The sequence below is a fragment of the Sorex araneus genome, chromosome 4 (genome assembly GCF_027595985.1).
Source record: "Sorex araneus isolate mSorAra2 chromosome 4, mSorAra2.pri, whole genome shotgun sequence".
NCBI classification, from domain to species: domain Eukaryota; kingdom Metazoa; phylum Chordata; class Mammalia; order Eulipotyphla; family Soricidae; genus Sorex; species Sorex araneus.
This window is the reverse complement of record NC_073305.1, coordinates 191,130,247-191,143,757: the sequence shown is the minus strand read 5'-3', so window position 1 is coordinate 191,143,757 and position 13,511 is coordinate 191,130,247. Positions and strand designations below refer to the sequence as shown.

General features: G+C 53.6%; 1 protein-coding gene across 6 annotated transcripts in view; it reads right to left on the bottom strand.

The window, feature by feature from the left end:
* FAM120B (family with sequence similarity 120B) overlaps positions 1-13,197 on the bottom strand; it is a 56,931-nt gene extending 43,734 nt beyond the window's left edge. For 3 of the 6 annotated variants that reach the window (XM_004617270.2, XM_055134555.1, XM_055134556.1), the window contains exons 1-3: positions 13,092-13,197; positions 6,245-6,340; positions 4,247-5,526 (exon numbers count right to left, since the gene is read on the bottom strand). In XM_004617270.2, coding sequence (XP_004617327.2) covers positions 4,247-5,506 — 1,260 coding nt within the window. In that variant the 5' untranslated portion in view covers positions 5,507-5,526; positions 6,245-6,340; positions 13,092-13,197. Of the gene's footprint in view, positions 1-4,246; positions 5,527-6,218; positions 6,341-11,617; positions 11,751-13,091 lie in introns of those variants that run through there. The other 3 variants (XM_055134554.1, XM_055134553.1, XM_055134557.1) reach the window with 3 other exon arrangements.
* Positions 13,198-13,511: the final 314 nt, after the last annotated feature.

Genomic DNA, 13,511 nt, shown 5'->3' with positions numbered 1-13,511 from the left:
TGTCAGAGGGTGATGGCCCTGTCCTTTCTTCCCAGCTAAGACAACACCCGCCCCTGGAGATGCAGGACAGGGCGTCAGCTCCAGACAAGAGTCAGTGTCTCACTTCCAGACACTTCCAGAAACTGCTTCTGTCTCTTCCCACTGCATTCTCCTAACTCCGGCCGTCGTTCTGCCTTTCTAGCTGGAAAGAAAGAACTACAACAGCTATTTCATTCAGCCCAGAAACAAACACATGCTCACAGCCTTGCTAAGGACACTCAACACTTCCTCAATGAGCACAAAACTTCCACCCTAACCCTCTCAAGTGCAGAACTACCCTTGCAAAGAACTCAGGGGCAACCCTGCTTCCCACCCCAAGGACCCGCTGACGGTGGCTGCTGTGCTAAGCACAGCCCTACGCAAGAGGCCTTGCAGACCAGGTGCGGCCCAGAGAAGACAGACACTCAGTCACAGAGACAGAGGCTAAGGAGGGGCTGGGAGGAAAGGAGGAGCTAGAATGGGGTTGTGAATTATCGGGGGTCCCCAAGAACACTGCATCGGCAGAGGCAGAGGCAGGGCAGACGTGGTGGCTGAGCACCAGGCCGGCCTCAAGCAGACACACAACCCTCTGGCACTGAGGACCCAAGGGTGCAGACAATACCACTTACCCTAGACACAGCAAGTCACAGCAAAGGGGTGATGACCGGAACAGTGAGTGGCGGTTACGACAACCACAGAGCCACGTGGGGCCTGGAATGGAATTGGGTTCTGGCACTTGGGGATCCCAGTGAGGCCCATCAAGATCTATCGGTCCACTCTCTACACTCCTGTCTATTTCCCAGCTCCAAGCACTAAATCTCCTCACATACTTCTAAATGGGCCTTTGTCCTACGCAGTACTTAGCTGCAATACTTCCCACAATTCTACCCTTTCCCAGATTTCCAAGCTATAATTTCCTCTATGAAAGACTTAAAAATGTTTCCAGGTAGAATAACTAATACTTTTTCATCTGTAACTCTTAAAGCACTGGTTCTATTTTTCCACTGCAATTTTCTATCAATGTTAGCTGATTGGCTACAATGTGACAGAGGAAGAGATGAAAGCCTTTCAAGACAGGAAAAGCCATGTAAGTGTGTGCAGGAACACACCACAGAGAGACACTGAAGATCTAAGATAGGGCCGGTGCATTAGTACAGCAGGTAGGACGTTGGCCTTGCATGTGGCCGACCAGGGTTCAGTCCCTGGCATCCCATAGGGTCTCCTGAGCAGCCCCAGGATTAATCCCTGAGGGCAGAGCCAGGAGTCAGCCCTGAGCATCACCGGGTGGCCCCCAAACAAAACAAACTAAGGTCTAAGAGTGTCGGAGGAATGTGATGAGGTGCCGGGCAGTATTTGGCCAACTCTGGTCTGGGCCTCGGCACTGCAAATTTATGGCACTAGGAGCAACCCCGAGCACCACTGCATATGACCCCCAAAACTAAATAATAAAGATATAAGACAAAGGAATGACCCACTGAATACTCAAGAAGTTAGCGCAGAGTTTGTGGTGAGAAAGAGAAGCTGGTTCTGCCACCCAAAGAAGGGCTCTGAGGGAAGGGGGGTGTGCCACGATCAGGAATGTGTGACCGAGGATGAGGAGAGCTGTTCAGGAGGCCATGCAGAGTGTGCCGCTGTCCTGCCGCCCACACACAGAAGCTCAGCCTCAGGCCCAGGAAGCAGACAGGAACCAGACCTGGAGTGAGTGATGACGAGGAAAGGCAGAGAGTACCTACACTGGTGCTGGCTAAACGCTCAGTCTCCAATGCAGACACCACAAGGGTTCTCTGAGGGACAGAAGTTTGGTTCCAAACTGATCTGTGAATTGCCTGGACCATCTCATCAGCAACGCAAAAATGCTGCCTGTCTCAAGGGGCTGTTAGGCGGGTTAATGAGATAATATACAGAATTCACTTACAACAGAACCAAATACAACATGGATAATTGGCAGCCCTCCATTTAAAAAAAAAAGTAAAAGGTTGCCCCATTTCTCTGCGCCCGCACCCCCAGAATGACTGACGAAGAGGAGGAAGCTGCTTGGGACACCAGCAGCCCACCAGCAACCTGCAGTATGTGACTTGAGAGTTTCCGCCAGGTCCCCCGAGCGGGGGACCGGCGTTTCTCTTTTTTTTTTTTTTTTCTTTAATCTCTTTCTCTTTCCCTCAACTTCTCCGGGGCATAGCACAGCATCTACCCCACTTCTCTGAGCACAAAACGGAGAGACGCACCCAAACGCGCGGCGCGGCTGGCGGGGGATCGAGGGCGGGGAAGTACCGGTCTCCGCCCACATCGGACACTTAAAGAGAGTGCAGCCACGTGGGCTTTCCCATTTCTCCGCGCCTGCACCCCCAGAATGACTGACGAAGAGGAGGAAGCTGCTTGGGACACCAGCAGCCCACCAGCAACCTGCAGTATGTGACTTGAGAGTTTCCGCCAGGTCCCCCGTGCGGAAATCTCTCTCTCTCTCCTTCAACTTTTTCCCTGGACTTTAGACAGAAACCCAAAACCGCGCGGCCGCAGTAGCTACTGCGGCCGCGCGACCTAATGTCATCTTAGTATCAGCAATATGTAATGGTTCCTTCTTAATGGGTCGGACTTTTGTGGGTGATCCTAACAAGAATAGTAAGTATTTTGTTGAAATATTGAAGGCAATCAAAATGGTAGCCATCTCTCTGACTGAACTAAGCTATATCCCCACGCCGGCTGAGAAGAAATATCCTTCTTTCTCGGGAAGAAACGTGGTGTGGTGTCAAACATAGTGTGATGTCCATTAAGCAAACAGACCTGGTGGCGTGGGAATGGGAAATAAGGGGAAAAATTAGGTACATGGACCAGCGGAACGCTGGTGGTATCTCGAGCCGGAGCCGATATCAGCGCAAGACCTTTGGTTCCAGAAACTGCTTGCAGACACTCTACTAGACTATCAACTAAGCCAGAGCCCCACGCCGGCTGATGACGGGAAATAACCATCCTCTTCGGTTTTTTTTCCCTTTGTCAGACAGCGTGGCGATTACTAAACAGGCGTGAACTCGGTGGCGCGGGGCAAGGGGGAAAAAGAAAAGTTATGTAACAAACAGCAGGACTTTTTTTTTTTTTTTTTTTTTTTTTTTTTGCTTTTTGGGTCACACCTGGCGATGCACAGGGGTTATTCCTGGCTCTGCACTCAGGAATCACCCCTGGCCGTGCTCAGGGGACCATATGGGATGCTGGGATTTGAACCCGGGTCGGCCGCGTGCAAGGCAAACGCCCTACCCGCTGTGCTATCGCTCCAGCCCCCAAACAGCAGGACTTAATATCTCTATATTCTTAGTAATGGAGAACTATCAAATGCCTCATTGGCAATAGGACTGTCTTTTTCTTTTTGGGGGGAAACCCCAGCAACGGTAGTGAGTTGTGTGTTGAAACATGGAATGTAATCGAGATAAGCGCGAATGAAGTGAAACTTATCACGTACAAGGGTGGGGACTAGGGAGGTGGGAGGTGGCGGCAGATATACTGGGGGGGTTGGTGATGGAAGATGGGCACTGGTAAAGGGAAGAGTGTTTGAATATTGTATAACTGACATAATCCTGAGAACTTTGTAACCCTCCACTTGGTGATTCAATAAAAAAAAAAAAAAAAAAAAAGTAAAAGGTTCTATATGAATGTCAGAATTAAGTTCAAGAACCTCGTGTAACATTTAGCAGTCTCCAAGGCTGCCTACACTCTACCTTTTCCGAATGTTTCTCTCTTTATACCCCAAGCTCCAGCCAACTCCTCTACCACTCTGCACCCAGTGACCCAGATTCAAAAGTGAACACCAGATTCCTGCCTCACCCTCGATTAGCTAATTCAAAATGAACTGCATCAGAGTTGGCTCCAATTCCACCTGTACTGAAAACTTCTCTGGAGACGCACCTTACCCCACAACGACTGGTTAAAAATTGCTTTCTCGATGTGTTCCACACTTCCTCACCCGACTCCCAGATCCCTCCCCACCACATACAGCCGCAGGCAGTGAGCTACTCACTGACAAGTACATCTATGAACACATTTCCAGTCATGGGAGATTTGAGAGCTGGCAAGCTACCGAGAGTATCCTGCCCACATGGCAGAGCCTGGCAAGCTACCCGTGGCATATATGACATGCCAAAACCAGTAACAAGTCTAACAATGGAGACGTTACTGGTGTCCGCTCGAGCAATCGATGACAATGGGACAGTGGTAGATCTGAGTGGACACATCTACATACCATTAAGATTTCAGGGTCTGACACCATGGTGACTTGGGGCTGGGTCTCAGGCTCCATATTCACAAGGTCTTCATGTTTCATTTCAGCTTCTAGCCCAAACTCAGGTTCTGTATCTAAAGGTGATTTTTGCTTGGATTCAGAGTACACAGGCAGAGAAACTTCTTGCTGGGGTTCAAAAACTGCTCCCAAGGAACCCTGCCTGCATTCGGGCACTTCTTGCTGGTGGCCCTCAGAGCTTTCCTGCCTGCTGGACTCAGGGTGTGTGTACGTGGGCACTACCTCTTTGTTCAAAGTTATCACATCTTCGGATTTTTGGAAAAGCCATGGAGATTCCTGCCCCGGCAAAAGATAAGATGCCAGTCCCTTATAAAAAAGAGCTTTGTTCTGTCCCAATGGTAGCATCTCTTCTAGCTTTTTCTCTCCCTGGTGCAGACGAAGAACTTGAGCGATGTGGTCTGCCACAGCCAAGATGACACTGCCTCTGCGGTCGACGTTCTCACGGACCGCCGTGTAGGAAGACAGGCATTTGTAACGGAAGCTCTCGAAAACGCCTTCAGGGACGATGTCATTGCCGAGCAAGCAGGCCAGCAGAGGAAGGTCGGTCCGGCGCAGGGCCAGGCTCTCACAGAGCTTGTCTCTGCAGAGCATGACTGTCTCCAGAGTGTCCAGGGACAGCTCGCTGATGGAAAAGTAGGGGCAGGTGTCATAGATCAAGTAGTCAGTATCCTCCCCGAGAATGCCCAGGCAGTTGTTCTGGAGGCCGTAGGAAGCCACCTCATAGTCGGCCTCCTGCAGCGAGCAAAGCGTTTCCTGACCCAGAGACTTCAAAGCGAACCGTGTGAATATGGCCAGTCCCGAGGGTATGAAGAACATATTTCTGCCTGGCTGCTGCCTGTGTGACCTGATGTAATGGAAAATCCGAGCTATCTCCCTATTGTTCTTGAGTCTCCGCTTCACCCATTCCTCTCTCTTATCTTGCTCTACCATGCCATCAAAGAAGAATATCAGCTTGATGCCGACAGCTGTGAAGGTCCTCACAAACTCCCGCAGGGCAGAGTAGTATTCTCTCCACTGGCCACCACAGACCCAGGACTCAGGCGTGTACCAGTACCGGAGACAGCACATGGCATCCACCACGATGGTCGGGGGGCAGCCAGGGTGCCTGCTCCGGTGGTGCTCTGCCAGCTCTCTGAAGTTCACCACTGTGCATATATGTGGGCACGTGCTGCCCACAAACCCCTGCAGACCTCTCACACCCATCACGCAGCACTAGCAGGGGCCTGAAAGGAAACAACCAACAGGAAATAATTTCAAAAACATTCCCGTACCCACCGTGATGCGTGAACTGATGAAGGTCTACTGAGGAAGATTCATGTACCTGGGCCACCAGGTACCCAGAGGTCAGGCCATGTGCCGCACTTGCAATCAGATGAAAAGGCACTTGTTTTCTTTATTTTCTGTCTAAAACTGCAAGTGTCAACACTGTGTTTTTGAAGTACTCTCCTCCTTATTTTATAAGAAGCCAGGCCGGGCCTCTGTTTTATTTTATTCAAATGTTTTCTTCCTTTCTCACCCGACAATGAGAGTTCACCTTAACTAAACACGTGCTGTTTCCACTGTTCTTCATACCATCAAGCTCTCACATTCCAAATCACAAATTACCTCAGGAGTGTTACTCTACAACATTTACAAAGGAAAGTTTGGGTGGATTTGGCAAAGATTCAGGAACTTGTGACTGGTGGGGGAAGAGGGAACCTGCAGCATTTCAGCACTTTCAGAGCAGGGAGCAGCTCTAAAAGGGAATTGTTTGCTGTGACACGAAATGCTTAAATGAAATATGCATGAGCATTCTTTGATTTTTTTCCCTGTTTTTTAAGCCTTTTACTGCTTAGAGTAGTGCAGAGTTTTATTGCACAGACAGTCACAGGCCTGTAGGCGGGTCAGAATGTCCATACATTTTCACTCACTCTACCTGCAGCTTATCCTGAAGCCCCTCACCGTGTGTGTCTGATGAGGCAGGAGTCTTTCTGCCCAAATAGTCTGCCAGCAGCAGTCACAAGCCACGGGGTCCGGCCTGGGAGGGCCAAGAAGTATCTGTGAGTGAAAACAAACAGGAAAACAAAGGGCAGATTGTAAGAGAAACTGGGAACCATTAAGTTTATAGGTTCCAACTGGGGACAAAGAAGGGACCAAGTTGAATGCCAGCCCCTCAGGTAGCGGGCAGGTAGGCTGAAGCCCTCAGCCTCCCTGCAGACAGACCCTCCAAGGAGCAGGGCTGGATCTCCCTCCCGGGATGGCTGCCTTCTCCCTACAGCCCAACGGCCACAGGAAGGCTCCAGAGGAAGTTGCTGGGGCACCTACTAGCGTGATTCCCAACAGGTCTGAGACACTCAGAGTTCAGGAGGGGTGAGAACTCACCACACACACCTCCCACAACAGAAGCCTCAGGGTCAGCCACGGAGACACAGCCTCAGGCGGGGAGCACCAGCACTCAGGCCCTTGGGTGGCATATTACCTTTCCTTCCCACCCAACCCCCAATCTGCCTAAAAAGGCGAAACTTAAGAGGTCCTCCTTCAACACAGTGAAGGAAGAACATGGGCTAAAAGCTCCAAGACATTACTATCTGCTCCACACTATTGCGGAGAATAAGCTCTTTTCCTGATTCAAAGAATAGTCATGTCCAGGCTGGAGCAGCAGTACGGAGGGAAGCACTGGCACTGCACCTGGTCAACCCAGGCTTGATCTCCAGCTCTCCATGTGGCCCCCAGGCCCCGCCAAGAGTGATCCCTGAGTTCGAAGCAAAGAGTAAGTCATGAGCATTGCCAAATGTGGTCCCAAACCAAAAAATTAAACAAAAAAATAATAATAAAGTCATGTCCAAGAGGCCAGGGAGAGTTCAGGGGTTCGCCCACTCAACCTCCAGTATACAACAGACCCCACCCCCAAAGTCATGATGTTCTCTGCAAAAAAAAAAAAAATCAGAGAAAAAACACAAAACGGGTAAGGGAAGCCCACTCGCAATCTCGCCTTCCAAAGATAGTGATACATCTAACATTTCAAGAGTATTTTTTGTTTGTTTGTTTGAGCACCATACCTTGCAGTGCTCAAGGGTTACTCCTGGTTCTGTGCTCAGGGATCATTTCATGTGGGGCTCAGGGGACCACGTGGGATGCCAGGGATTGAACCCGGGAGAGCCATATGCAAGGCAAGCATCTGCCTGCTTTACAACTGCTCCAGGCCGCAAAAGAACACATTTCTGACCATTCTAACTTCCTTTGTCTATAAGACTTTTCTATAAGACACTACAGTCTTAATTATGAACATATCCCAATTCATCATCACCTTCTCTGACAGCACCTTTTTTATCTTGTTTTCTGGGTCATAGCTGGTGGTGCTGGGGATTAAACCCAGGTCTCCCATGACAATGCATGTGCTCAGCCGGCTGAGCTGTCTGGCCCGAGACCCTCGCATCATTCTAAGGGGCACAGTGCAGACACGTTCCTTAGCCTCACACAGAGCAGCTATCACAGAGTAATCCCACCCGGTACTACCACTGAAACACCAGACTCTTCCCTGGGGCAACCCTTGGACCCCCAGGTGCAAGTCAAACAAAATGTACATTCTGGTAACCATCGAAATTCTTTCACTGTTGTTTTATTCAGGCCATGCCCAGCGGTGCCTGGCAGGGACGAGACCTACAGCTCCCTGAAGCCAAGGGGGCACTCCTGCCAGTGAACCACACCCCAGGCCCCAGGCAGGTGAAGTTTGTGCAAACAGGGCTGTCCATATGCAGTAGCAGCCCACTGACACTGTTTTCTTCAACAATACCAAGTAATTTATTTGTTTTTTGGACCACACCCAGCTGTGCTCGTGCCTCACTCCTGGCTCTGTGCTCGGGGATCACTCCCGGCTCTGTGCTCGGGGCTGATTCCTGGCTCTGTGCTCGAGGCTCACTTCTGGCTCTGTGCTCAGGGATCACTCCTCGCTCTGTGCTTGGAGCTCACTCCCAGCTCTATGCTCAGGACTCACTCCTGGTTCTGTGCTCGTGCCTCATTCCTGGCTCTATGTTCAGGGATCACTCCTGGCTCTATGTTCAGGCATCACTACTGGCTCTGTGCTCAGGGCTCACTCCTGGCTCTATGTTCAGGCATCACTACTGGCTCTGTGCTCAGGGATCACTCCTGGCGCTGTGCTCAGGGCTCACTCCTGGCTCTATGTTCAGGGCTCACTCCTGGCTCTATGTTCGGGCATCACTCCTGGTTCTGTGCTCGGGGCTCACTCCTGGCGCTGTGCTCAGGGCTCACTCCTGGCTCTATATTCAGGGCTCACTCCTGGCTCTATGTTCAGGCATCACTACTGGCTCTGTGCTCAGGGATCACTCCTGGCGCTGTGCTCAGGAATCACTCCTGGCTCTATGCTCAGGGCTCACTCCTGGTTCTGTGCTCAGGAATCACTCCTGGATCTATGCTCAGGGCTCACTCCTGGTTCTGTGCTTGGAGCTCACTCCCGGCTCTATGTTCGGGCATCACTCCTGGTTCTGTGCTCAGGGATCACTCCTGGTTCTGTGCTCAGGAATCACTCCTGGCTCTATGCTCAGGGCTCACTCCTGGTTCTGTGCTCGGGGCTCACTCCTGGCTCTATGCTCAGGGCTCACTCCTGGTTCTGTGCTCGGGGCTCACTCCTGGCTCTATGTTCGGGCATCACTCCTGGTTCTGTGCTCGGGGCTCACTCCTGGCTCTATGTTCGGGCATCACTCCTGGTTCTGTGCTCGGGGCTCACTCCTGGCTCTATGCTTGGGGCTCACTCCTGGTTCTGTGCTTGGGGCTTACTCCTGGCTCTATGCTCGGGGCTCACTCCTGGTTCTGTGCTCAGGACTCACTTCCGGCTCTATGCTTGGGGCTCACTCCTGGTTCTGTGCTTGGGTATAACTCCTGGTTCTGTGCTCGGGGCTTACTCCCAGCTCTATGCTTGGGGATCACTCCTGGCAGGGCTTGGGGAACCACATGTGCTAAGGAGACCATGTCTGACCCAGGATCAAGCAGGTCGGCCACATGCTAGGCAAGTGTCTTAACCATTGTACTACTTCTACAATCCCAAGGAATTCTATTTGAAATAGTTTACCTATTTAGTAAGGAACTTCTATGTCATTCACCGCAGAAGACACAGAGCTACAACCAGGATAGAGGCCCTGACCCTCTACCTCTACGAAAGGAAGAGTCATTCGATGACCAACAGTCACGTGGGCATAGCTGTAGAAGAGAAAGGGGTGTACGAGCGCAGGGCACATCCAGCAGAAACATCAACCCCGAGTGGAGGTCCCGGTAGTCAAGAGCTTGTCTGGGTGGAGGAGGGGGTCTGAGGAAGAACAGGAAGGGGTGGCTTTTAAAACCCCAAAGGCATGCTTCTTAGAATTATTAAGGTATATAGGATCGGTTCTATTTATCAGTTTAAGCTACAACTTAACTGTCATACATTCTTTAAACATGAAAAATTGGGGGTTGGGGGAGCCACTGCTCAGGGATGGTGGCCAGACACGCGGCACTCAGGCCCCAAGGCTTTCTGCGGCCACTGCATCCCAGAGCACAGGAAGGGGACAGAGCCAAAAGCCACGGGGAGAAATGCATGCATCACGCAGAGGGTCCAGGGCCTTCTCAGGACCCCTGCAGGGATGCGGTGATACTCCCCTCCACAAGAGACAAAGAGGGACAGGAAAAACCTTTGAACTCCAGGCCTCAGATCTAAACCTCCGTATTTGCTCAGAAATATCCAACTAGTATTTGCTCTGCTGCAACCAGGGGCTGGTAGATGTGGACACAGCGATGATCTGGACGAAGTCCCTGACCAAGACATGCATCCAGAAGGAGGGAAAGGCTCAGTCTGGGGTGTCACATAGGCCAAAGTGCCTCCAAGCACACTCTGTGTATGTGCAGCTGACCCAAAAGTCTAGAAGCCAAGAGCAGACACTGCTCCAGCCCCTGGCACAGGCCCAGTTTTGTTCAACTCCACGGCTCTGCCAGCCAGGGGGCAGGGCGAGTGGGCTGCTGGGCGGCAGCCAGCAGTGCAGGCCATTAAAACACCTGCCCAAGTCCCACTGAAGCTGGGATTTGTCCCCATCTGCCTCCGATCCCTGTTCCTTTCACTGAGCCACAGCCCACCGGGACCTGATGCCTTTCAATTGCTCTGTAGCGCCTAGCAGAGCTGGGACCCAACGTCTGCAGAACCCAGCCAAGCTCTCACCCTGCTGAGGGTGCGCCTGGCCTTGGGGTCCTAACTGAAGCATAGGGAATGCCACAAGCTCTGGCTAACTCTGGGCATCTCTTTAAGGCCCCTCACAATGGGAGAGCCACTGCTACTCAGCACAGGAGGAAAACACGCACACCTGCAGAAAGATGTGCCTCATTCCTTCTGTCTCCAGTAGCGGGAGGAAGAAGTCAAAACAGATGCTGAAGAGCCCTGGCTCACAGTTAGTCCCTCAGGCCCGTGGAGAAAAGGCCCTCGGGAAGCTGAGTGACAGCGGCCAGACCTGCTGGCACTTGGCACAGGGAAAACACAACCGCCCAAATCAGGAAAACAGCCATTTGTGCCAGGAAAAGTCCAACACTAACTACATTACAAACTAACAGCCACTGTCCAAATGTTGACTCCATACCACTGGGGAGGTTCACTTCACATCCAGCAGTCGTTGAGAAGTGGGAGAAGAGCTGGGAAGACAGCGGAAACAGGCGAGGCCTCAGCCCAGCCCAGGCCTGCCAAGCGGGTCCTGAGTTCAGCCCTTAGCACAGCATGTCCGCAAGCACCACAACGCAGACCTGGTGCCCTGCAAGGACAAGCTGCCAGGGGTAGCCCCTGTAACCCCCCTACCCCACCCCCAAATTAAAGAAGGCAAGGAAATGTTTCAGAAAGTTTTCTTTCCTAATTAGGGTATTTTGATGCCTAGTGGACAAACTCGACTACGGAGAAAACTCATCCCTTTCCTCTTGTCCTGGTTCGAAAAGGCTTTACAGTGCAAACGACTTTATGATGCTGCAGTTGGTGAGGCTCCAGCTGAAGGCAGGAGCGCGGCTGCTGGGCACACAGGCGAGGGACGTGCACGCAGGACATCTTGGGGCCATGTCGCAGAGGACACTCCGAGGCAGGAGCTGAGCTGGATTCCTCTGTTTTTACGGAGTGATTTTTATATAAAGGAAAAGGGTGTTCAGGAGATGGCAGTTCTGTCCAGCAACAGTCTCAAGTGAATGAAGGTAAATGACTCATCTCTGTACACTACTGATTTACTTGTGAAAATGATGTGTTACTTCTATGACAGTCAGAAATGCATTCACACACTGTCTTAAATCTTTGAAACCCTTTTTTTTTCCCCAGTAGCATACCTCCCTGACAGAGCAAACGAAAGTCAGGGCACAGGAAGAATTTCATCTGTTCCACCATTTACATCTTCTCTCCAAGTCTCAAGAACGAGCACACACAGGTGAAGGGGCAGGGGTGAGGTGAGGGTGAGGGAGAGCAGACAAGCCTGGAGGAACACAAACGCCAAGGCAGAAGTCGATGGCAGCAGCTTTGCAGTAAAGAGCTGCTCTCTCTAAAAAGCCCATTACTAGGCTGTGTGCTTCCTGGCTGTGACCCTGGGCCGGACCCCTGGCACAACACAGTCCCCAAGCCCCAGGCTGGCAGTGGGGCTCTCAGACTGTTGGGTATGGGCCCCAACCAAAGACAGATTTCGCCCTGGGTCTTCTGCTGTCCCCTGGCTGTGAGAGAGGTTGAGGCCTGACTCCTGTGTGTGTCACAGTAAATGTGACACAAGAATGACAGCTGCACAGGACGAGGGGCAGGGATGGACTGACCAAAACCCTAAAACAGCCATCTCCAGGCGAGAGAAAGCACACGCTTGACCTGGGTTTGATGCCTGGCGCCACGGATGGCCCCTCCCACAGTCCTGGCATGATCCCCGGGCACAGAGCCAGCGGCAAGCTCTGAGCACCACCGGGTGTGGCCCCGAACTAGAAAATAACGAAACAAAACCACAGACCCTGACATTTCCACACACAAAAGGGTTTTCCTGGTTGGAGCGCCTCCAAGAGCAGCAGGGGGCACAGTGGGGCTGGTGGAGACAGGGTGCAGATGGGCTGTGAAGGGGCGCAGAAACAGAGGACGGCAGAATGAAGAATGGCGCTCAGAGGAAAGGGTGCAGGAGCTCGGCGCGCAAGGGTGCGGGGTGCAGGGAAAGGGGGTGCAAGGGTGTGGGGGCGCAGGGAAGGATGCGTGAAAGTGCTTAGGGAAGGGCCGGGGAGGGCAAGCAGGGGCTCGGGGTGGGACGAAGAGGGGTGCAGGGGCTCAGGTAAGGGCCGGGAAGGGGTGCAGGGGCTTGGGGAAGGCGAGGAGGGCAGGGAGGGGTACAGGGGCTCGAGGAGGGCGCTCAGGGGCTCGGGGAGGGCGGGGAGGGGTGTAGGAGCTAGGGGAAGGCGGGCAGGGCGCTCAGGGGCTCGGGGAAGGGCCGGGGATGGCACGCAGGGGATGGGGAGGAGTGCAGGGGTGCAGGGGCGCAGGGAGGGCAGGGAGGAGTTCAGGGGCACGGGGATGGCGTGGAGGAGTGCAGGGGCGCGGGGAAGGCGGGGAGGGGTGCAAGGGGTGCAGAGGCGGAGAGGGCGGGGAGCGCGGGGAGGGGTGCAGGGGCTCGGGGAGGTGTGCAGGGGCGCGGAGCCTGGCCGGGCAGCGCGGTGTCCGCCGCAGGGGCCGCGACGCGGGTCAGTCGGGTGGACAGTGGAGGCGCGGGGACGGGGTGGCCGCCCCGACCACACTGCAGCCCCGCCGGGCGCGGGTCCGAGTCAGGAGCCGAGCGCGTCCTACCTGGAGCCGCGCCCGCCCGGCCGCGCCGCCGTCACCGCCGCCCCCGCCCAGCTTCCGCTTCCAGCCCGGTTCCGCTTCCGCTTCCGCCCGCAGGCCAGCGCACGCGCAGAGGAGCCCCGCTCCGGGGCCACGCTGAGGTGCACTGCGCAGGCGCGGGCCGCGACCCGTTCCCCGTTGCCTCGGAAACCGCGGGGCGTCCGCCGTTGGCTGCTGCCTACTGGCGGGCCAGGCACCGAGCTCGGACCCGTGGTTTTGCAGAGGGACTTGCAGTCCCGGCGGGCTGGCTGAGGGTGTCCAGCTCGTCTTCAGGCCCAGGCTAGCCCAAAGGCACGATCTGGCAGCACGGTGCTCGCTCCTGCTGTGGCCCCGCTGTCCGCAGCGCAGGGTCCCCGGGGCCACGACGCAGTCGCTCTCTGGCAC